At 39.7% G+C, this 25,727-nt stretch overlaps 1 protein-coding gene across 1 annotated transcript in view; it reads left to right on the forward strand.

Moving 5' to 3' along the window:
- The first annotated feature begins 3,031 nt into the window (after positions 1–3,031).
- Positions 3,032–25,727, forward strand: part of col11a1b (collagen, type XI, alpha 1b) — a 91,371-nt gene continuing 68,675 nt past the window's right edge. The window contains exons 1-4 of the mRNA XM_084369844.1: positions 3,032–3,430; positions 9,852–10,016; positions 15,227–15,440; positions 17,781–17,943. Of these exons, the coding sequence (XP_084225970.1) occupies positions 3,316–3,430; positions 9,852–10,016; positions 15,227–15,440; positions 17,781–17,943 (657 nt within the window). The 5' untranslated portion in view covers positions 3,032–3,315. The remainder of the gene's footprint in view (positions 3,431–9,851; positions 10,017–15,226; positions 15,441–17,780; positions 17,944–25,727) is intronic.

Raw genomic sequence — 25,727 nt, forward strand, 5'->3', positions numbered from 1 at the left:
CTAATAGTGAAATCTCTGTCGAAATGGGCTGACTTACCTTATGATCAATGATAAGCGAAACAAAAAATTTCGGACAACCACATGTGGTGGTCCGAAGCTGCTGAGATGAGACTGATGAGGAGAATAACGTTTATAAAGAGAGATTCAGTATGCAATGCTTGCACAGTAGTGGCAACAATGCACAACACAACACAGCTTCGAAAGCGCAAAGTTCTCAGGTCAAACAGTTTTGCGTGTATAAACGCTGCTCTACATATAAAACTGCTTTCATTCAAAGTGCGAGTTGTTTTAAATCCGTCCCTTGTTTATGTGCCGTGAGCCTGTGGCCAAACTCATCCACCAAAACAACATCCTGAAACAAACGAGAAAAACTTCTAAATAAATGTATTCGCAGGCAAACAGACCTCTAAACACACACTTTCAAGATTTCAAGTGTTATTATTCTTTCAGCTGGTTCATGTTAAACAGGATGGTTTCGGTGAGAGGGGATCAGAGATACTTGTAAACAGCTTAAAAGACCTATAGTTTCACACATTTACTACAAAAAAATAATTGACTGTGGTGCTGGTGTTAATGGGGAGTATGATAAATAAATTAGTTTGAGATTGGTAACCAATCATAGTCACCATGCACTCACAAAACTGATCATATGAACAACATAACCTGAAAGTATTTTAAAATAAGTGCACGTGTTGTATTAAACAAAAGATATTGTGAGTTTTAAGTATGGTGCCATATTCAAATAGCTATCAGCAAGTGTGTCCAAAGTTAGTTTCAGAGATGCCTTTTTTCTAGAAAAAAAAAGTTTTCTGGTGATTTTTCGCTGGACTCTGTTGTACAATCTATAGTGCGAACAGTCGAGAAGTCATTCAGAGGTAGTGCCTGATTCATCTCCTCACACTGTGTGTTTAAAGACATATCCTGTACATTTCAAATGGGGTTCTTGCGAAGATGAATAATCTGTTAAAGGCTACAGTAGCCAGAGGAGCCCACTCACTTCCTCTGATGTAACCTGTTCACAGTTAAGGGGTTTTCCCTCGACGTATCCTGGGACATACTGTAGATACGTTCAATCAGGCTAACATAGAGGACACTGTTGTCATGTCTGGCAGTTTTATTCAGCACTACATTTTGATGTTATCCACACTTTTGGACACTACCTGTCAAATTTCAATCAATTGGTCCTGTATGTTTGTCTTGTTTTGCATTTTTAGTGACACTCTAGTGTGGAAATGATGATCTGTCAGTATTTCCATCATTTTGGTCCAGACTCCAATATCTCAACAATAATGATTGGATTTTGTGCAGACTTTCATGTTCCTCGGAGGATCAGCTTGTTAGCATTGTCAGTGTGATGAGGCACCACTGGGTGGCCCAAGAGTGCCAGGCTTTAAAGTCAAACTGACTTGCTGGCCAAACTATGTAATTACAACAACAGGTGATGCACAGAGGCCCACAAGGAGCGTCTTAACCCCTATGAAATGACATGTTTCACTATCAGAATTTCATACATTTGGTCTGATAACATTTGGAAAGTCTCGAAGACCGAAATGATTAAACCATTTTACAGCGGCCCATTTAAAAGCCAGCAGAAGTCTCTGGTGTGTACACACTGGTGTGTCAGCCCCACAATACGGAAGCTATGTGGAAGAATTTGGTAATTTTACCCAGTGGAGTCGAACTTTTTTTGGCTTAATGCGCCACAGAGCAACTTTCACACAAGCGAAAGGGGTGTCACCTCAGAGCCTGTATCCGTTTCTTATTGTACATCCATGGTACAACCTCACAGAGCTGACAGAGTGGCTGTACACCCTTGTTTAACCCACTGATATTGTACGATTGTCTTCATCATGCAGTTTTTACTTCCGATAGTGTCAGCTTCAGAGAGAGCTGTTGGCTATAAAACTGAAAACACTTTCAACTCCCAATTCACGCTGCCAAAGTGCCCATTGGCATGACAATTTTTCTTATCCAGCAGAGTACAAAAACTGTGGTTTTACAGCAACCAGATGAGTTGAAACATAAAAATGCTCAGCAAATTACCCCGGTTAAATAAATGTTTAAAAATTGCATGACCCTTATAAATCAGACCACTAGTTGTGTATACCCTGGAGTCGAACAACTAATCAAAGCCACACGTCGCCTACAAACACAACAGGGTTTGACCGTATCTTGAAAGGGAGTCCAGGCAAGTATCCATTCATCTGTATTCTTAATCCCTATTGTAGCTACATTATCCAAACTATTGGTTTTTAATTCGCCACATCTGCATGCCGCTTAACCGAATCGTGACGTCAGCATACGTATTATCTGCTAAACCTGTGGTTCTAATTTCTGTCTTGCGATAAAACACGTAAACACTGACAAATTTTTCCGAAATGTGATTTGTGTTTGTGTGAGAGCAATCTTTTCATCGGTGCACGAGGAAAACCAAATCGAGGGGAGGACTCTATAGCTACCACCTGTGCTTCCATTCATTGTTCCAGCCATCTTTAACCATTAATTAATTTCAGGCCTCAGGAGCCCTGCTGTCCAAAAAAAAGAGTCTAAGGCCTCCTTGAGGAAACTCCTAAAGTCTGGAAAACATTTAATTTTGGCCACTGAGGCTTTTATATTAGCCGTTGGCCAATGCAGATGCTATTCAAGCTCTTTTCACATTCTTTCAGGAAACGTCTGAAATAACAGCTCCACCCCACCGCCTCATTTGCATTTGCTGTGATGCCTTCACTCCTGCTGCTCCATGCTCTTTCTCATAAGCTTACATCTTAATGGGAAAGTCCAGGCAATCTGTTGTGTCATATTCCTTTAAATCTCTGACCTTAAGTAAAAAGAAAAGTGTTTAAGAGTGCATCTAGTATCCGTCAGGGATACAGCAGTGAACCCTGTAATTAGGCTGCACCGGGGTGCAGTGATGCTCCGCTTGATGCTGCTCAGACCTCATCCAAAGCTCAGGGGGCGGGTCCCGAGACAACTTTCCCGACTGGTGATTTGATGAACGGAGGATTTTCCAGTGTCAGTATCTCGCAGTCGGTTCAGGTTCAGTGTTCCGGCGTTGGTCCAGCCTCCTGACGGTGCGCAACTCCCGGGGAACAGAGTGCCTTGCGCTTTTTTTCATGAAAGCCCTTTACCATCAGTCTGAGAGCTGGGCTTGAGGGGGAGCGGATCTGAAGGGCCCAGTCTGGCTGTGAAAGGCATCCTTATACTCACACACATGGCGTTGTAGTATAAGCACATTTTTGTGGACTGTGGAAGGGACCGAGTTTGATTTTTTTTTTTCAAAGTCGCCCGTTTTCTGTACAACCGCGGGCGCTCACCATGGAGATGCAAAGGTGGACCACCAGGTGGAAAACGAAAAGGTGGCTATGGGATTCATCGCTAACCGCCGCGGTCACATTAATTGTAATTCTACAAGCTGCCGGTGTCAGAGCAGGTAAGAAGCCGCATGTTTCTAGACGACGCAGTCACTGTGCCAAGTCCAGGGCATCCCGGACAGCTCGAGAGCGTCCTGTGGGCTGGAGAGCAGCCCATAGCGATAGTAGGCTGAGGTGGTAGCCAGAGCCCGGCCATAGAAAAGTCACCATTACGCACTCTGCCAAACTTATTAAGTTGTACAAACCTTATCCAACAGAACATATGATGATGACACTTAGTGTGTGTGCGTGTGTTTATATTCCAGGTAATTTATCTCATGATGATTTATTCTAAAGTTTATTGTTGAGTGACCCCAGTTAAACAATTATCATATGACTGCACCTGCATCCATCCACTAACTTTTAAAAGGCTTCACTGTGTCATCACAGCGGTGTGTCCAGGTTTTCTTGATGACTTTAAAATTGTTACCTTTGAAACTTATCTTAAACTGTAACTACATAGGCTGCCTACAAAGTTTCAACGCGTCCAAATTCGTGTCGGATTCATCTCGATGTGAAATTATTCTTGGCACAACCCGATGGAGATGCTCCTCTCTCTCAGTTTCCTCGAGGCAAAGTCTGCCATCCAGGTGTGGTCAGCGAGGAGAGGCTGACTGTGTTGGCACAAACACCCGGGTGGTAAAAGGTGTGCCCTTAAAATGACCAGTGAGCAATTATGCCGCTTATTAGCGGTGAATGCTCTAATTTAAACTTACACGGTTTAATTTTAGACTCACTTTGGTTTTACGCACAACTTTTACGCACGACATTTGGTGATCTAACTAGCAGCCCACATATAAAACATTGAGTTAAAACTTAAGTAAGAGCCTAATGGTTAAATAAAATTCAGAAAAGGCATAAAATTAGCACAAGATGTTCCTTAGTCTGACTAATAAGCCCTCATTTGCTTTACTCATGTCACAGTCTGACAGCTGTCAGCAGAGTTTACTGTAACACAGTGAGCACAGTGTAACTTTCAACTTCTAGGTTTTGTTATAAATATTCAGAGAGTTTATATAATTCACTGGGCACAACATTGTGGAATTATGGAAGTGAAATTCATATTCTGGCCTGAAGGATCACCATCTTTCCACATTATCTGGGCTCCCTCTAAATCCAAGAAGGGGCGTTGATGGAAAAAAGAAAAAAGAAAATCTGGAGTATTTTTCTTTGCTTTAAAAGCACATATGTGGGTCACATTAACCACTTCTTTATAGTTCCTTTGTCTCTGAAGTCATAGAGACGTCAGTACTGTACTGCAGCTTCAACCAGGGTCAACCTGTAAAAGTCGTGCGTCTGTTTGGAGGCATGTTGCTTTTAAATATTTGTGGTCTTGACACCAGATCAGATATTTTGCAACCTTTGAAATGCTTGCCTTATTGTATCAGACTCATAATACTGACAGAAATAAAGTGACTTAAAAAAGTTGAAATTTTTATGATTTTATTAACATTTGAATCAAAGGCTAATATACAATAGCTGCTCATTTGTGTAATATATTGCTTCCTGTCTAGACATTTCCTGTCTTAAGTCCCACCCAGTTTGAACCATCACCATCCATTATTATGACTGTACAAGCCCAATGATACATACAGAAATCACTCAGTGGAGGGCAAATTGCAGAGACAATCCAACGATCATGAAAGCAAATACCACAGTGGCACGACTTGCCCATTGCCATCTTTCTTCACTCTGACTGATATTTAAACTAACCATAATTGCACGATCTGCTAGCAAACATTTACAGGCTCTCCAATGTACTTTAATTGCTGCCTATGCTGCCAACTCTCAGTAGATGGCAGTGACACAGAAAAGATGCTGCTGCACGACCGCGGGGCCACAGAGACATTAAGTCAGAATGTCACGGACTTAAAAGTTAATCATAAGTCTAAACTTAAACATCAAGCTGTATGGCTCTGATGAGTTATGAGACTTTGAGTGCTGGAAAGTTTTCCTATACAGCTGAAAATGGTATTTTAATGCATGAGGGTCTGCTGGAGAAATTGCTGTAATGATTTTAACAGGTTTCTCCCGTCACTACATGCCTCACCGCCTCGGGGGAAATCACACTCCTTTGTCATGTTTGTAGCTTGTTAACATGGCAGATAGTATATCAAGTCCCCGACAGCAGCCAGGAAGATGTGTCATTAAAAATCAGAGAGACTGACAAATTACCCCTCCGACTGAGACTGTGGCTAGTCTGGTACCTTCAACGCAAGAGAGCTGTCTTCTCTCTCTTGTGGTTTTCATCCTTATCATTAGAATATGGTTTATTCCTTTTTAAAAGGATGGGAGCCTTTTTTATTTTAAAGATGCGTTGAGGGTATAGCATGCTGTCTCAAAGTAATGTAGCGCTGAAACGCTTTCAAGACGCTATGCCTATTCATTTGAAGTTTTTAATGGTTTTGGGATACTGCCTGTTTTTCAGGGCTTCTGTGAAGCGATGGTTGTAGAAGGAGAGGGGCTGAAGAGTCGGGGTGCGGGTGTGGGGAGGTGGGGGTTCCTGGCCAATTCAGCACATCTGGAATATATGAGGCCTTGAGGTATGCAGTAACGCAGAAAGGCATTCTGAAACTCACAAAGAGACCTTTAGTCCAAGCTTTCTTTTTTCCCTTTTTTTTTTTTTTTCAAAAACCAGTAGCTCTGTACTTGGGACAATATTCAGAAGAGCCACAGACTATTTTCTTTTTTATGAGGCATTTGGTGTGAGGTTTAAAACTTGGCGTTTGGTACCTCACATTTGTATTTTATTCTGTCTGTGAGCGAGTCAGGAGTCAGTCTGGTAGTATTAAGCACAATACGAACCCTGTGTCTGTTAAACTGTTTTTGTGCCGAGAAAGTCATAAAGCATCTTTTACTCCATCTCTCCCTCGGTTGATCACCGGATGGCTGAATTTATTAGAAATCTTTTTTTTTTTGCTGCTTGCTTGACGTCTACACTCTTAAAATCATGAACCTCAGGTGATCTGGACCCATATCAGCATAAACAACTCCAGTCCTTTCCATCACTTAAAGAGCAGATCTGCACAATCTCAAACGAGCTAAAACTCGAGACACGATCCCTGAGCTTGTGCTCAAATCAAGAGGGTTTGATTCACCACTCAAGCTGTTATTTTTCTGGTCACAGGAGAAGTAGCTACGGGGATGGGGCCTTCTCATTTTAGTCTCATGTATGTTTTAGTTAGGGGGGTACAGGGAGTGGTGCCGGTGCCATAATGGGTTCAGCATGTGGACTTGTAGCTCCACCCATCAGACCCCCCCCCCCCCGGTCACTAAAAGCGAATAGGAACTGCACAATCAGCACTTCCTGGCTTCACGTGCCACATGACTTGGAGAAAGTGTAAACAGCCGTAGGTTTTTATAATACAATTACTTTAGCTTTCACAATAGATTGATTTGAAATATTTGGTAAAAGTACTCAAAAGAAGGAACATTGATACTTCCACTCATCAGGATAAAGGGTTTTAACACACTTCCTTCACATCATATTCCTTTAAATAATATTCTCAGTGCCTATATCTCTGCACAAAATCCTCTTCCCGCTTCGCACAGTTTTATGTGGTATTATAAGGCAGATGAGGAGATTTCCTGTGATGTGAATTTCAAGGAAGCTGTCTGTCTGATCCCTTGAAATCATTTTCCCACAATGTTTTCAAACCAATATCAAACACATGGATCTCAGTTTTTTTTATTTTATTTTTTTGTCAGGGAAGGGAGATTTCACATTAAGCCTGTTATCTGCCATTCCTTAAAGGCTTTATCCACCAGCTGACCATTTAGACTTTGTTTATCATCACTGGGCCTTTTGTAGAGGACACATCCTGTTTCTTGACTCGCAAGACGCACAGACGCAAATGAGTCATGTGATGTCTGGACACGATTGGGCCGGTTTTCTCTGCTGTGGTTTTGGTAACAGTTAAACAAGTAGCATTTTAATAGTTGGGTTGCACCGAGTTTGGTTTGGCAAGGAGATGTAACTTTTATTCCTTTTTTTCTGCACTGGACCTCTCGTAGCTATTAATATTCCCTTTTTTGTTGTAATATTACATTTTCATCAAGCCAATACATCGGTAGTATTAATGTGCGGCTTAAAGTCTTTGTTTTTACTTTGCTGCATTAACTGTACAAAAGTATAGAGATGTTATTTCATGTGGTGAATGTCATTAAACCACAAGGCAGCAAATGTTCCAATAGTTATCGTGAGAAAGTGTTTGATCCTTATTTTCTTTTTTTTCTTTTTTTGAGTAAATGGCAGCATTATAAGCGATCGAAACATCAACTTTAATTAGAAAAACCCTGAGCAACATGGATTAGAAGTGATAAATCATAGTTTTATTCATGACTGCTTATTAAAAGTGAGATTAGGCAACTTTTGAGAGAAGACACGACCCGTTCTTCCTCTCACAAATCCATCCTCCATTATCCGTAACTGCTTATCCTTTGCATGGTCGTGGGGGGGCTGGAATTCATAAGCAGTGAGAAAGCCCCCTGCTTGTTTCTCTAACTCAAGGGTTCTGCTGCTGTAGCCTTATTTGATCTGGTATGACCAGTAGCTTATGGTGGCTAATGTTCCCAACCTTTACAAAAAAGGTGCTGTGTAATTAATGAGTCACCTCTGTCATCATATTTGTTCTCTACTCGATTATCCTGTGGTTGTGACTTCTGGCCTCAGTGGCTGGTGTTCAGCGAAAGTTACACAAACTCTTCAGGTCTGAAATACATAAAGGCTGCCTTTGCACGCTGGAGGTAGACTGATGAATTGGCAAGGCTGATATATTGGCTGATATTAGCTTACCGATACTTGTTTTGAGATCATTCAAAATAGTTGACCACTAGAGAGCACTTGGTATGTACAGTATGTCAACTGACCTAAATGACCGAGCAAATCAATACAGTAGAACCAGAGACATCATCATTTTTAATTTCATGTACCCTTCCTTCTTGTCAAAGAAAGAAAACCTGGTGCCTACTGCCTACACTACCCACAATGCAACGGTGCTACTGAGTGACATTACTGGAGGCAATTTATCAGATTAAATGCAGCCTTCACAAAAGGCTTTATACTACTTTTTTCACATATGCAGTAGTACTCCCCAAAACCTGTAAACACACTTAATGAGTCACATTGGTGGACTTGCCCTTTAAGTTGACACTGCTACAGGTACTAACCTACTGTGAGAGCTGCAGCGCCAATTTGTCAAAACAATTACTTTTCTCAATTTTATATTTACATTCACTTTTATCCATTAAAACATCCAAAATGACCTGGAATTATCAGCCTCCTCTTACTGCATGTATTTTGAAGCCAATGCGGCCTCAGGCAGTCGTGCGTTAAATCAGGAATGACACATTGCTGTGCGTCAACACTCCTGTTTATACATACCCTAAAAACATACCCTATTAGGCTTCCTAATAATCACACTGTAACTGATGAGGGGCCTCGGGGAGTGGCAAGGAAGTGGTTTAAGAGAAAAGCAGATACAAAGAAAGACACTGAGAGTAGAGAGTAAAAGTCTCAGGAATGTAGGTAGAGTCAGAGAATTGCAGAAGATAGAAGAAACGAGGAAGTGTTTACAGATGCACTGCACAGCAGTTTAACTCTGAGTTCCAAGTCCATTGATAGAAAAAACTCTTGTAGTGTCGAGAAGCTTGTAAAGCCGCCCCCCTCTGCGCTCTCCTTATTCCAGAGGCCCAGCGATCAACAGCAATGAGTTTTATCAGCCCCATAGATGCTGCGGCTTTTGGCTGTGGGGGTAACAGTGGAGGCGAGGAGGGGGCCAATTATGTCTGCTGAATGGTTCCTAACATTTTTACTGCTCCTCTGCCAAGGTAGCTCGTAAACGAACAACTGCTCAAACTGACAGGTTTGGCCAACAGTTACTGCACAGGCAAGGGGGTGTAATGTTGACTTATCATCAAAATGCCAGCCTCTATTAGGTTTTCTGTTAACTGGTGAAATATGCTTACAGTGTACTGTAAAATTAAATGCAGTTTTTACAACATGTACACTCATAATACATTCCAATAAAGAGCACTTTCTTCTATACTCTCATACATCATGTTAATTGTTTCACATTTATTTATATGTACATGTATTAAGTATTCATTATTTTTATATTATATTGTATGTTAAGTTTAATTAAAGCAGTGACTTAATTCCTGCCTGTGTTTTCAGCAGACAGATCATTTTTCTTTAGGATTTCAGAGACGAGTGCAAACAACATCACATTTACAACCTGTTTTATGTTTAGGAAAGTCATGTCTTCATAGCTAAACACATCTTCACATCTACTTTTGATAGTAACATGAATTCAAAATACAAAACCCACAAAAACGTCTTTTCAGATGGGAGCCAAGCTGTTTGACTGTACAACCTAAAATTTTCTTTTTTTATGGGGATTTTGCTGGCTACTATAATCAATTCTTCATTCTGCTCCACAGCTGAGCCAGTGGATGTACTGAAGGCTCTAGACTTCCAGAGCTCTCCTGAAGGAGTACGGAAAACAACAGGCTTCTGCTCAGTCCGGAGAGGTTCCCAACCCGACACTGCTTACCGAGTGGGAAAAACGGCTCAGATCAGCGCTCCAACCAAGCAGCTCTTCCCAGGTAATCTCACTTTTACCTCTTACAGGCTATCTGCATTTTGGTCTCTCAAGTTGTAGTAGAAAGTTGATGTAACGAAAATCAAAATTAGAACTGGATGTAAGTAAACTGCATATGCTAAAATTGCAATATTGGTGAGTGCAACCGTTTTATGAGGATCACTTGCCAACTGCAGTTCGGGAGATTTATTGCCTCTGTCATTTCCTGAAAACTTTGAATATACACTTTTATCTGACATCTGAATTTCATTTGGGCAAATTTCATTTGATTAAAGGAAACTGAATCTTGCAAAAACAGGATTTACACAGGAAAATGTACACAATCTCACTGTAAAACAAACTACCCAGCCTCTAAATGGGGCTAAGCCTACGGTCATGCTAGCATTTTTGTGAGCCTGTACTTAAGCAATGCTGTAAGATAAATGCTAATGTTAACATGCTAACATGCTCACAATGACAACGTTAATATGCTGTTGTTAAGCAGGTTTAATTAGGGCTGGGCAAGAAAACGATCTGACGGAAGCAATGGAGGAGGAGATAATTTCATTTGTTTTCTTGAGATCTCGAGTTATTATCTCGAAATAACAACTGCCGTTTTTTTTGTTATCTCGGGAAAACAAAGTTTCATTATCTCGAGATCTCGTGAAAATGATCCCGTTATCTCGGGAAAACGGCAGTTGTTATTTCGAGATAATAACTCGAGATCGCGAGAAAAACAAATGAAATGAACTCGTTATCACGGGAAAACGGTGGAAATAAAATGTACGAATGCATGGCCCTAAATTTTATTTCCTCCGTTTTCCCATGATAACGAGTTCATTTCATTTAACATACATTTTACTCGAGATCTGGAGTTATTATCTTGAAATAACAACTGCCCTTTCCCCGAGATAACAGGATAATTTTCTCGAGATCTCAAGATAACGAAAAAATTTTCCCCCCGAGATAACAATATAATTATTTCGAGATCTCGAGATAATGACTGTGATATGATAGGCCTGAGATTATGGAGACGCCGGGACCTCGTAACTGGTCAGCTATGTAGTTAACAACAACATCAGGCTCATTTAGAATTGCGCCGCCGATATACAGTTAACTGAAGCCTTGCTAACCGTCTTTTTAGATTAAGCACACTAATGTGTATTTTATCTGTAACAGCAGGCATAATGCTATTTCAGCCTTGATGGAAAAGATATGTGACACTGTGATCGATATGCTCCTCCTCTGACATTGCTGAACTGAATGATGTTTCCTGCAATGATTTAAAATACTATAATATAGTTTTGTTTTCTCAAGAATGAATTATATCGTTATCTCGGGAAAACACAGTTTCGTTATCTCGAGATCTAGAGAAAATTATCCCGTTATCTCGGGAAAATGGCGTTGTTATTTCGAGATAATAACTCTTGATCTCGAGAAAACAAATGAAATGACCTCGTTATCACGGGAAAACGGAGGAGATAAAATGTGTGAATGCATGGCCCTTTAGGGCTTCCGTACTTTCGGGCTTCCGTACGATCTCGATCATTTTTATGGTAAAATTTTCCATGATAACGATGATAAATTTATGACATTTATTTCCGATATTTCCGTTATTTTTGAGTCAGTTTTCCTTTACCTAGACAACGCTGCATCAACAGCCAATCACACCGCAGAGAAACAGATGCATGTGGTTGATGCATGTTTCCGGCCCCTCCCACTCACAACTCAGGGTGACGGTGACCACCTGTGTGTCCAGCCGACAAAAGACTATTCACCCAAGCGATACCGAGTCCGAGGAAACTGACAAAGACGAAGAAATTGTACCGAAGAAAGGTCATACCACTTCGGTTATTTGAAAATAGTTCGGCTACCTGAAGTCTGACAAAGGACAGACCACCATTAGGTGCAAAATGTATCGGCGACCAGTCCTCAGCAGAACTAGAAACACCACCAACCTCCTCCATCATCTCAAAAGGTACCGACCCAAACAGTACTCTGAAGTATGAGTTAGCGCTATCATGCTAGCGTCAGCCTGCCCTCAAGTAGCCACCAGCCCGGCCCCACTGCTGCTACTAACTTCAGTTCAACCAACAGGTGCTGCTGCTTTTTCAACCATTAGCTACCCCATATGAGCAGAAACCGAAGCGACATAAAGACAGAACCAGCGCAGTTACGTAGCCTACTGTATCTATAAAGATATGATGCCTGTAAGCACGATTGAATATGTGGTCTGGTCGCACGTCCGAACCACATCAGGTCTTACAGAACAGGAGGCATTAAAGCTGAACTGAACAACTACCTGCAAGCTCAATAATGTGCAATATTCAAAGAATACAGTAGCAAAACCATCCTCAAAATTTACCTTTTTATTTTATTTTATTTTCTTTAATCAATGTTCAGTTCAGTATACTACCTCCAAAATGTTTGAGACACGTTTGAAACAAGCAATTTGTTGAACATGTTCATCATTTTATTTATCCAGTGTTTAACAGAAAGCCATTTGGTTGGTTGGTTCTGTTGAATGTTTGTCACCTATTCATTCGGACAATTCTACAATAAATAATTGTATTTAATAAACGATAATTAACCTTCTGGTTTGTTTTGGGTTCTGTCCTGAGGAAAATACTCTTAAAGCTGTCAATTCAACATTATTATTGTTAAATATACTGTATATCGACATCGATCAATACAAAAAACATATTGTGATAACAGTTTTGGCCGTATCGCCCAGCCCTAGGTTTAATGTTTATCATGTCCACCATCTTAGTATAGCATTTTAGCATGTCGTCATTTGCTAATCAGCGCAAAACAAATGTAAAAACAAAGTACAACTGAGGCTGATGGGAATGTCATACGTTTTGCAGATATTTGGTCGTAAACTGACAGATCTGCTTTATCATCCATTGAACAAGGCCACTAGCATTGCTTAAAATTTTATGCCCACTCAAACAAAATGATTGTTTAGATGAAAATGAATCTGATGCCTTTGTTTACTGTCCTGAACCACTTACATCTCAAAATGGAAACTTCTTCAGTTTCACAGTGAAATAGCAAAAATGATTCAGTAATGTCATGAAATGAAACCCTTCACTACAAACACCTGTCTTCTAAAAATGCAGTGCAGACTTTCAGCAATTGTTTTCAACAAGATGCCCATGAATGTTGGCGTTCCGGTTGGCCACAAGAGCCCATAGGGGATGAGAGTCACTCAACACACACTGTATGAAATGTCAAGTAAACATATGACTCAAGTAAGGAGAGCAACACTCAAGTTATGTTATTTGATATTTTTGGGGAAACCCACAATTTATTGCAGCAAATCAATGAGAGAAATATTTCTTTTGATGTCGTACAGACTGATCTTGTCAATAAAGCTCTCGAGTTTGATTGCTGGCAGACTCGGGTTTGCTGTGTTTGGCTCATCTAGTGAAATCTAGCAAAGGTTTTCATAGTGAATGCACAATGCCTGACTCAAAGTCTGCTGCCTGGCTGTTGGTCTGTAATAGAGCCATATTTATTTTATTACGAAGGAGTCCGTTCAAAGAAACACTAACTGCTATTTGACTGTAAAACCATTTGGCTTGCTACTTTCTTACGCTAATTGCTACTCATCAGCTAATCCGAAGATTGAGTAATGAACAGTAGATGGTGAGACTTACGGCATTACTGATGGGTTGTAGAAAAACCAATGAGCTGTTGATATATGTGAATTTGATATTTCCCAATTTCCAATCTTGTCAGTTGATTATTTCCAGCTGAAATATGAAACCTAAAGTAAGTAATTAATCACAAATACAATGCATTATAATCTTTCAATAAAGTTCACATCCATTGGAGGCCTGTTAATTCTTTATTACTTTGGCAAAGTGTAGAAAGAGACCCCAGTTGCTTGCTTAGTCATAACTAACTTGGCAAGAAAATGTACAGAAATGTATTAGTGACTGAGTACTGTTAAATAAATTGTCCCAGTCTGTGCAGTACGTGTTAGGTGTTTTTCAACTTGGCTTGATTTCAAAGAATGAAAATAAAAAAAAGGTTCAAAATAGTGTGAGGTATAAGAGCATAACTTCTGTGATTGTTGGCTTCAACTGTGAGCACACCTTACAATTTTAGAAATGGAAATTTGAAGAATATAATGAAGCTTGAGAGGTGAGACGTTGGAAGCAGAGTGTCAAAATGTCCTCAGTCAGAATAATTGGACTTTTATTTGATTGGGATTAGTTATTTTGTCATTGAACCGAGCTATTATGGTTTTAAAAATATGACATTTGTTTGAGTATTTACAGCCCTCGTAAAATTAATGTGGCTACATCACCGCTGTTGAGTCCTTTCAGGAGATGCCAAGGTCTCTTTCAGCTTCCTTCATAAACACTGCTCCTGGTCCAGTTGTCTAGACGCTGGGGTTTAATGTGAGGAGAGAAAGTTAGACTGCTAATAAACTTGCCATTATTCAATTTGGTCTTCACAATACAGTTGCTCTTGTAAGGAGATCGTTGGAAGATAGACTTATAAAAGATAGGGCATAAGGTGAAATGGAGTCTGCTTTCCATTTCCGCTTTACATTTAATGCAGATTTCTCCTCAAAGACCAACGAGTGACTTCATAATCTCTGCAAACTAAATGTTGAAACTACGGCTGAACTGAATGCTTTAACACTGTGAAGCCTTTGCCGTGGTAATTGATGTCAAAATCATTTTCTTTTTCTTTTGGAGAGAAAGGAGGCTTTGCATTTTTGGAGGGTCAGATGAAAAGGTCAATACCACTCTCATCTTAACACTACGCTAAATATGAATCTGTAGAAAAGACAAAGTGTAAAAAGGAAGCATTGTGTTTCTACATTGGTTATGTGTTGGACTAAATGTTCTGGTTGCTGGTGGTAGCCTCATATTCACTGCACACACGAGAAAGTGGAATAAGAATAAGCATTTTTACCAAAGTGTCAACCATAACTTAAAAAAGGAAGGTGGGCAATAAACCTTCTCTCAACATCCTCTGAAATGAAGAAAACTTGTCTGGCCCAACATTCCCACAAGAGTTATTTAATTGAATTTAATTAAAATACTGTGGTTGTACTGGGAAGTTCCCATGTGTGTAATTACATGAGTCTGAAGCAGAACAATGCTGTAAAACCTCTGACAGAAAATGTGCGTTTACCAGATTTTCTTACAACTTATCCGTTGGTCTCAACTAACATACCAACCTATATATGCCTGCTGCATATTCCACCTTCAGGGGGAGTCTTCCCAGAAGATTTCTCCATCCTGTTTACCATCAAGCCCAAGGCTGGCCTCCAGTCCTTCCTGCTGTCCGTGTATAACCAGCAAGGCATCCAGCAGCTCGGCGTGGAGGTGGGCCGTGGCCCCGTCTTCCTGTATGAGGACCAGCATGGCAAGCCTGCCCCGGAGGAGTACCCCCTGTTCCGCTCCATCAACCTTGCTGACGGCAAGTAAGTGAATGACTGCCTCTCAAGAGGGCTTGAACACGTTGGAGGTCAGATGTGGGTGGTAGATTTTTTGGGTCCCCTGGTTCTTTGCTTGACTGTGTCCCATTTGGAGTGCTGATTTCAAATCTGTTGCGAAGCTTGTGTGACTTGCTCTTGGCTTGAAAAGAAAAGCCCTTTATCTAGATTTATAGATTATATTCATGCTAAACAAGACCAATCTGCTAAACTTATTTTCTCAAGCTCTCGGGACATAGTTAACTTTTCTAGCATGGTAAATTGACACACAGCTCTGAAGATTTATCTTCTTATGTTTGCTAAGTCTTTAGAGCCATATGGAACAAGTCAGACAGTAATGACAAATAAATTGCTGGCAGCAACTTGATGACAGCCTTTTCTTTTCCTGATTATTTACAGCAGTGGTATACTGATATGCAGTAATGAGCAGGGTCTTCATAAATTGCATAGCTGTCCAATGACGCCAATACAAATCATTGTTATAAGTTGTCATCAATCATTTGCACAAATGCTAACAGAAATGCCTTGAAATGATTTCATGTGCCGCTGTTTGTCTGTAGTGAATTATATCAGAAAAAAAAACCCAAAACATTAAAGTGTACATACAGTACAGTACAGTACAGTACAGTGCAATCATTGCTTTCATCATTTTGCTATATAGGTAGCTTGCGGTAATGTGAAATTTATACATTTTGACACAGTTGAAATGTGCCCTCTAAATTCTAAATGAAACAAAGCTGCCTCTGTGTTTACAGCATGCCAAACCAATGATCTTTCTTTACTTCCCTGGTCTGATGAGGCTTATCATACATACTGTATCACCCAATCTAAATATGGGATAGTTCCCTTCAAAAGTATGGAACTTGTAGATATTCAAAGGAATAGTCTGACATGTTGGAAATACACAAGAGTTAGATGTGAAAGCTGATACCACTCCATGCCAATCAGCTGCTGGCTGAAGCTTTATATTTAGCGTACAAATATAAGAGTAGTATCAGTCTTATACATCTCGTCTAACTATTCCTTTTAACCCTCTGAGGTCCAGGGTATAATTGGCCTTTTTTGACTACTTTTAAATTTTGCCTTTATATTTCACCTTAAAAACTGTTTACCTTGCTTTGTTTGGTGTCATTTTTTTCAGCATGTGTGACTTTACAGTTATTTTTTCATTTTGACATACTGTATTAACATACTGGACCTAAAATCACACAAAAAACATAAAATCCGAGTGGGAAAAGGTTTGATTTTTTACTGTGAAAACCACAAACATGTTTAACGAACCATTTTTATAACTAAGAATGCAAATACAAATTGTTGTTTGCTAAATCTGTACATAAGTTTTTTGAAATTTACAAAGTTATATACAACTATTTACATTAAAATGCATGCAATGCCTCAGTCGTTTTTTGTACAACTATTTACAACCATTTAAATAACAACCAGGTGTCACAATAAGATGCCACACAAATTATTTGTGCCACTCTGAACAACCGTTCCTGTCCACGACAAGACAGAGAGGCACATCACAGGCCTGACACTTCCAGGGTGTCACCAAAACAAAAGATTATCACCCACTTCATCGTCAAAGTCCTCACTCTCTGGATCAGACTGGCTCCGTGTCCCCCTCAGCTCCTTCCAGCTCAAGAAGAGCTGCACGGCCCGCTCCACTTTCAGTAGTCGCCTCATTGTTTTGAAACACAAAACGAAAAAATGACTACACTAAACACACTACACTACACACTACACTACGCACTAACTATACTCTCCAAACACGCTAAATGTCACAAATCTCTCAAATATCAAAACTCACGATCGCTAGCTGCTCGATATCACTGTCTCTCTTTTGCTACTACGACAACTTTTATTTCCCCTGTTCCTCAGCAACCAAATGCCATTTTTGATTGGTTGATGTGGTGCAAGTTTCCACCAATAGGAAAAATAGGCTTAGCCATGTTTTTTTGCTTGAAAGCACTTTGACTTGCGAGCACTTTCCTGAGAGTAGCCCGTTTTTACCTTTTCTTCCTGCACCAAACGTGACAACAGTATTCAGGAAAAAGCCTGGCATGAATTATTTATCATAAGTCTGGTTTTACTTGGTCTATCAACAAAATCTAAACTGGTGTATAGTTTGAAGTCCGCACTTTCGACACAAGTTGGAACGGAGACTCACACTGCGTCTTGCTGCTACGTCATCTTAAATCGGTCGTGTGATTTGGACGCGGCGGCGCGTCCGTCGACTTCATAGATTGAGGCAGTTTTCTTGCAAATTTATGAAGTGTCATTCTGTGTTTCATCGTTTCTGACCTCCTTTGCTTCCTCATTGCACAGATGGCATCGTGTAGCTATCAGCGTGGAGAAGAAGGCTGTCACCATCATCGTGGACTGTAAGAAGAAGCTGACGAGGCCGCTCGGCAGAAGCGACCAGGCTGTCATCAACACAGAGGGCATTACTGTCTTTGGCACCAGAATCCTGGATGAGGAAGTCTTTGAGGTAAGGTGGCCATGGTGAATCACTATTCAACTGGAATAGTAAGCTGTGTTGCTAGCTGCGTTGTTTATTATGGTATCAATTGGTTTAAAGAAATGTTTAGTCGAGAGCGAGATAGGGAGATGGACACCACTCTCATGTTTGTGATTTAACTATTAAGCTAACGTTACATTAGCAGAGCCAGGAGGCGGTTAGCACTGACATAAACAGCCAGCTTGCCTTAAATTAGTTGTGAAACCATTTTTACACTTCTGTTTATGTAGAGATTGAACAAATGAGATGCATCTTGATAAGTAGTGAACATTAAATGTGTTGTTTGCCATATTTATTAACTTTTAAGAGAATCAAGTCATTTGCCCCTGTGTCCTGTCTTTATGCTAACCCAGACTCATTGCCTCCTGGCTCCAGCACCGTACCTATTTTCTCATCTAAAAGCAACAGAGCCAATAAGTGTGTTTCCCCAAAATCGTGAACTATTCTGTAATTGTTTCCCTACGTTTTTCCTCCTCCTTTGGTGAAGAGGACTTAAGTATGTGCCAATGACTAATTTATCATTATGATTATCTAGTCTTTGTACACACCTCTGGCGTTAAAATCCGTGTAAGAATCTGGTTTCATCCAGTGTTTCCATTATCTACACGAGTGTCTTTCACAAATAAAATGGAGACATTCACCACTAGATTGAAGTAATTGTGTTTTCAGGCTGTTTGGAAAGCTTACATAGATGCCAGTGAGTTCTCTATACTGGTTAAGAATGAATGTAATTGAAAGCAGATTGTGAATCTTAGGTACCATTGTGAAAGGGTACAATTTTAGTATCTAAGACTTTAAGTCCAAATGCTTTAAGGCCAGACATTGTCTTTCATTAACTTCTGCATACAGTAAATGGTGAATTTTATTGGCCAGAACAACAATATTGGCTTTGTGCACTTGGCAAGAGCCATGAGCGATGTCTGTGGAAAGGCTATTTGCACAGTGTGTTGTTCAAAGTGTTTTTTTTCCTCTCAACACTGGTTTCATTTGTGGGAATATTTGACTTAATAAAAGAAAGCCCGAGGTCTAATATGTTTCAGTTGTTCATATTGGACAGTGTGTTTTGGAGCTACCTGTGAAGTTATATTGCTTTGTTTGCTCAATAACTGTGACAATCAGAGCTCAGAATCAAAATTTGAACCTCAGTTTAAGGTGACTGAGGCAGTGATTATAAAATGGAGGTTCAAGCTACCAGGTTTAGCACAGGTAGCTGTGAGCTGGGTGGAAAATGTGAGCTGAATGCTAGCTCCAAAGACAATAGCCTCTCTTTGATGTCTGTATGAGGAATGCTCGCTAAGTAGAACAGCCTGCAAAATGTTTGCCTCCAGGTCAGAGACGAGTTTCCACAGAAAATGGGAACCCACACTTCTCCAATGATGGTTTTTGGCAAGCGGATCACATTGCTAAATATTGGGATTAAACATATATAGACAAGTTTAAGTGATAAGAAGAGTCAATCCAATTTACAGCAATAATTTATGCACATTTGACATTACCATTTCACTGTGCACAATCATAGTAAATTAGTTTAAAAACATTACCAACAGTTAAGAACATTTGAGTGAAAGCCACAGTGATTAGAGTTGGGATTGTAATTAAGGTAATTAAGCGTTGAGTGGAGAGGATAAAAGTAGCCTAGCACATTCACCAAGCCTTTTCTGTTTTTGATGCTGATTTATGGCCAGCTATTTGGCTTTTGTGAGGGCTCTTTGTTTGAACTTATATTACGCTAAATGGTGTTGAATTGCAGAGTAATTTGAATTGTTCTCCTGGAGAAGAGAAAATGATTCCTTTTGTTCCAACAGTTGAGACTCTTCGCACGTTGCAAGGTGGTTTTAATTAGCGTATAACACAATAGAAATTCTGTGGTGGCTGAGCTAGAAATGCAGCCATATCTTAAACTGTAATTATTTCCACTTCAGGTTTAATAACACCAGATTTGTTGATTGCAAACTGGCTACTTGTCGGCACACTGCATTGTTAATGGGAGAATTATTACTGGCCACAAGGGTTTTGGCTGATTACTATAAATTCCTATGGATCAAAACAGGTTTGTAATGAAGATATAAACCATGGCTTGGATTGGATTGGTTTCTTATGAGATTAAAGTTTGGCATACATTGTACAGCTGTTGAAGGTATCGTACAATCAGTATACCTTGGAGGCTATGGAAACCTTTGGAACCCTGCAGGCTGTATTATCTACTAAACACAGTGTGAAAATGTGAAACATCTACTGTACACAATCACGTTATTGAGTCCAGATCCTTCAAGGTCTTATATTTAAAAGAATGTATGTTTAAATCTTATAAAGATGCGCCAAAAGTATGGCTTAAATTAAAACAGCTGGTGGAAGTAAAACATCTAGATGGCTACTGGCCAGCTTACTGTAAAAGAATACTGACATATTTTTGAAAACGCCCGGAGGTAGGTGAAAGGATTGACACCACTCTTATGTCTGTGCATCAAGTACGGTGCTTTACCCATGAACCAATTAGCCTAATTAGAATTAACTTTGTCTACACGCCTAAAGCTCAGTATTTAACACATTGCATCTCCTTCGTTTAATCCGTACCTAAACAGAAATGTAAAAAGTAGTGATGACTGATATATAAGTTGGCTGATATCGGTCTATCACAGAAATATCGGTCTTGGCGTGTATGTTCTGTGATATGCTGAGATAAAAACTTTTTTTCTTCTTTCTCACAAGTGTTTGATAACCACATTTGCGAGATCTATTAAAAAAATGTGAATGTATCGGCTAATGTGTCAATATCGGATTTTTTTACAACCAGGACATTTTTTAAACATATGAGAAACAACACAAAAAAACAAGGTTTGTGATAAATCTACTTCCCAAATGTCAAAAAACAAGGTTCAACTTTCCAAAGGATTGATCGCAAAGATCTTTTTAATCCTTAACCTTCATCTTCAGATCAAAATTTTCCCTTGAGCAATTTGGTCAAGGATACCATGTCTTAAAATTCAGTTTTAATGGCTGGATTTCCATGAAATGTGTTATGATTATTCATGATGCCCAGAGGATGAGTTTTTGATGACCTCCTGACAGGATCCCACTGTAGCTGTAGGGAAAGATGGGAGTCCACTCCAGATTCTTACCCTAACCATAAAAAAACAACTTTACCTTACCCTGATCATCTCTAACTCTAAGCATTCCAGTTAACTACTTTAAACATAAAAATACCCATCTCAAGGCCCTTTACACTAAACATACCTATGTGAATGGATCAAACAAGAGGGAAACATTTACTTTCTGAAGAATTCAAGATTCACAGCTATGAGAAAATATCCACGACCTAACAGGTTTAGAAATTGTGGCTGTTTAGCATACCTACCTTGAGTTACACAGCTTTGGAGCCATTCCCCAGTTTAATTACTGAGGTTGGCTGTGAGCTTTATCACAAAAACTCCTTTGAGCAGTGCGCACATGGCTTCATTACTTCAGTAGATTGCATAAGCAGGTGTCAAAGCTGGAAGCATAGGGAAGAGTGAAGGCTAGAGGAAAATATGATCAGTTTGTGCTTAGTCTTGGCTCAGATTGCACAGCTGTTTAAAAGATATGCTCTCCGACTGGGCCTCCAAATGCCTTTTTTCCCCCTTTCTTCTGTTTTTTTTTTCTTTTTTAAATAAAAGCCACAAGATATTTGAATCATCTCTCATTCTTATGCAAATCCTTTCCTCTGACTTAAAACGATAAGCGTGTCTTTTTACGTGTGTGTCGTTATGTGCACGCATGCATAAGAATGTGTGTCTATATGTCTTTGAGAATGATCGGGGAGAAGAGAGGCGATGATACTTTGTTTATATGTCTGTCATTACTGCAGAGTAGATTGTTCCAGAGCGCTGTCCCTCACACAGGACAGTCTTTGGCAGAGAAATCTAACAAGACTCTGATGGGCTCTAAGCCTTAAAGTGAATCATTGTTTATGATGGAGTTGGCAAGAGGAAAAGTCTGACTGTTTCTCATCTGTCTCAGTCCCTTTTCACCCTCCAGTACTTGTCACAAAATGTTTTGGTTATGGTTGTGTAATAGGAATACAGTAATTAATTCATACTTGTACGAGTGTTACTGTGACTGAGAGGGTCGTCTGTCACTTCTTTAACTTTTCTAACTGTGATGAAGCCCTGCTGCATGACAGTTCCGTCTAATTTGGTCAAACTGTATTTGTATGTTATCTTTAAGTCCCTTGAGTTGTGACCCTCACTAACTGGCACCAGCACAGTCAGGATGTAACTGACCCAAGGTGCTTCTCAAAAAACTTTTGCTGATGGAAAAGACCAGTAGGAAAAAAGAGAGAGAGGGAGATAGAAGAGAGATAGAGTGAAGACAAGCAAGCAGATGGTTCAAACAGTTCAACAGTTTTCTGAGCTACTGGCAGGCAAAATGTTTTAATATTCGAAGGGTGCAAGACATTTGTATGCCCCCAGTGCTTGAAAAGAAACGTTATCCCTCCGCTGACCACAAAGGCTGCATTTGATGAAACAGTGGGAGAAATCTGGAGAGTATTACGCATTTTTCCTCTCTTCTGCTTCTCGGTTAATTGTTGTCCTTGTACAGTTTTGAAATTCCATCTCCTCTATTTGTTCTTTCAAGATGTGATGCCCTCCCAGAGTTTGGAAAAGAAGGCTTTTTTATTAAACGTGTGTCAAGTTTGTGCAGAGGTTAAAGGAGATAAAATAAAGAGAATACAGAAGTGAGTTATGGCTGAGACAGATACTGCAAGTTTGCACAAAATGCATTTTGCGAGCAAACACATCTGCAGCAGTTGATCTGAGCAGCCAGTCTGCACGACCACATCTGGATGATGATGCCTCTGTAAGTTCAGTGTGTCACGAAGGTCACAATGACACCATTAAAGGTTTTGTTTGAACTGTTTCTCGTTATGGTGAAGGGTTTTTACTGCAAAGTCTGTGGATCATCCTGAGTGTGGACATAAAATCCAGAAAAATAAGATCTAAAATATGCACCCATATAGTCATCTTAAATCTAACACCAAGTTGCCGTTCTTCCATTCCCTGTTGAGAGCCCGCACAGTTATGCTTCAAGACATGATAAAATCCTGATGTAGTTGATTTTTCAAAAATTGTAGAAAGCCAAGTAAAACTTACTAACACAAACATATCATTTGTGACCATGCCACTCTTTTGTTCTCCAGCCCCTTCATGTATGCATTTGTGTTTCTGGGTCAAACTGCAGATGCTTCATACATACTTCCAAATGTGTGTTCCAGGTGTATTAATACCATCCAGCTGTTCCTACAGGCAAAGTGACCTGCTGCACCTAGCCACAGAAAATAACCTTTCAACCACCGAGTGATGTACTTGCATGTTGTTCTGTGACTTAGTGGAAACTATTTGTACATAGTGTAGAAAAGGGCTGCCAAGCAGATTATTTTTGTTATTGAATAATCTGCCAGTTATTTTCTGATTGATTGTTTTGTTGGAAAAAGTACAAAAAAGCCTAATATAACCTCCCAGAGAGATTATTTGTTCAAATGTCTTTGTTTTGTCCAACCAACCCAAATATATTTAAAACAGACAAATTAAGCAAATCCTCACATATGACAAACTGTAACCAGACAATATTTGTCATTTTTGTTCGAAAAATAATTTAAACAATAAATTTCTTAATGAACCAACTGGAGGTTACATTTTTTTTATTGATTGGTATAATCACTTTATTTGGCAAAATCTAATCTAATCTTAAAATTCCGACATTACCTCATAGGTAGGACTAAATCTCCCAAAATCACAAATGAATGAATGAGTGAGTGAATTGATTAAATTAATATGCCATTAAAGCATCAAAAATTGCATTGACCCATAGTGAGCTTAGGCAGCTCCCAAATAGATACATGGATAAATAAATGGTAATGGTAAAAGGTCCATAAATATAGAGGTAAATTAAAGGAGATATGTCGATTTATGTCACATTTTATAACGAATGAATACCTACAATATTATCTTTGGTGTATTTAATGGCATATTAATTTAAGCCATTTATTTTATTAATCTTTTTATTACTTTATTTAGTTCTGATTTTGGCAGTTTCAGTCCTCCATAGATCCCAGGTTTTTTTCTGCAAAATTAAAGGTCTACCAGTCAAATGCTTTAAGTCAAAGGGACGTGTGTTGGAACCATGAATAAAGTAAAATGATAGATGGTTTTAAGTTTTGGAAACTCCAGCAAAGGATTTTGTATTTCAGTGCAGATTGCCTGTATTCAGGGCAAAATGTGTTCTGGCCCTGAAAAGAAAGCCAAAGTTTAGGTTGGTAACCCTCCAGAAATTGACACTCTGATGTTGATTAAGTTTCTAAATCAAGTATGGACTTAATTTTCCGGAGTCAAACACAAAATACAGCTTTGTTTATACCTCCAAATTGGTCCCACAAATACAGGATGGGAAAACCCCCGTGTCTCCTGTCAGGTCTGATCTGGTGCCAGCAGGAGCTACAGTATCTGCATCTAATCAAAGTTTTGTGTCTTGATTTCTGAGGCCGGTCATGTGTTTTGTTGCACATTCATGAGGTAATCTTTGCTCATAATCCAACTACTCACTTAATCAGAGGCCCACTTCTGTATGAGTGGCATTCAGAAGCTCCGATTTGACGTCCTATTAGCAACACAATGCCGAGGACAGATTTTATGGTCTGCTGAGGGGTTGTACTGTAATACTGCCCACTATTAGATGATCATCAGTCTGCCAGTTGTTTCCCTTAAGTGACTTGGCTAAATGACTAAATGGGTTGTTCGTTGGAAGCGGCAGAAGGTTACCTTGTCCAGAGAAGGGAGAATCCATTGTTGTCTGTCTGCTGTTTTAGATTTCTTAGCTATGTGAAATGTGTGGTTGAGGAAAAACCAGTGGTGCATTTATTTCCAAGACCAAAAAAACAGCCATTTTCTCAAGATTGGTTGCCTGTGGGTGAAATGTAGGCGAGAAGAAGGCTCTTCTCTTGTCTTTGATCAGTCCGTTGGTCCTTGTATATATATATGGATTTTTCTTCTTTGAATGGTCATTGTTACTGTGTGAGATGAAGGTTAACGTGTAGATAGACATACATTGTACACAGACCCATTATGGGATCCATTGTAGTGTTGCCGAGGTAGATGATTTATCCCAACATTGTGTGTGTGCCAGCTCTGAACAGAGCCAGGGTATTACTGTAGATCATTCCTTGAATTCTGAGGAGGAACCTCAACAGATGCCAGAGAGATGTGCAAGACAATCCAGACAATAACATCAACAAAAGCACCGAGATGCAGACGAAGGAGACAGACGGGGTAAAAGAAGAGAGGGGGAATGGTGAGGGAAAAGCCGATCGGGGAGTATGGGAGTGATTGAATCACTGACTGGCTTTAAAAATGGGTTAAGTGTGTGTGGTCTCTTGTCATGACGTTTTTGGACACTGCTTATTTTCTTGTTGTAGCCACTACATTATTGCTTTATACACCTTATTTTCTTTCTAAATATACATATAAACAGAGCTTTAAAGTAAAATTAAGTGAGACTGAATGAACATAAAAAGGCATTACTGTCCATGCACCCAGAGAGGAGGAAGCAGACAGAGATCTGGCCAAATGCAATATGTCTCTGTTTCTTCCGTGTTCCTGGCTTTGACTTTTGTCCATTTGTGCTTAATTATAACTGATGACTGAATGTCATTATTTGAGACCCTCTGTTGGTTATTGCTGTTTTTAGTATAATAGGAGGTTCAAAGGGTGCAGGGTGAATGT

Source organism: Pagrus pagrus, assembly GCF_965226575.1.
Source record: "Pagrus pagrus genome assembly, chromosome: 12".
Taxonomy (NCBI): domain Eukaryota; kingdom Metazoa; phylum Chordata; class Actinopteri; order Spariformes; family Sparidae; genus Pagrus; species Pagrus pagrus.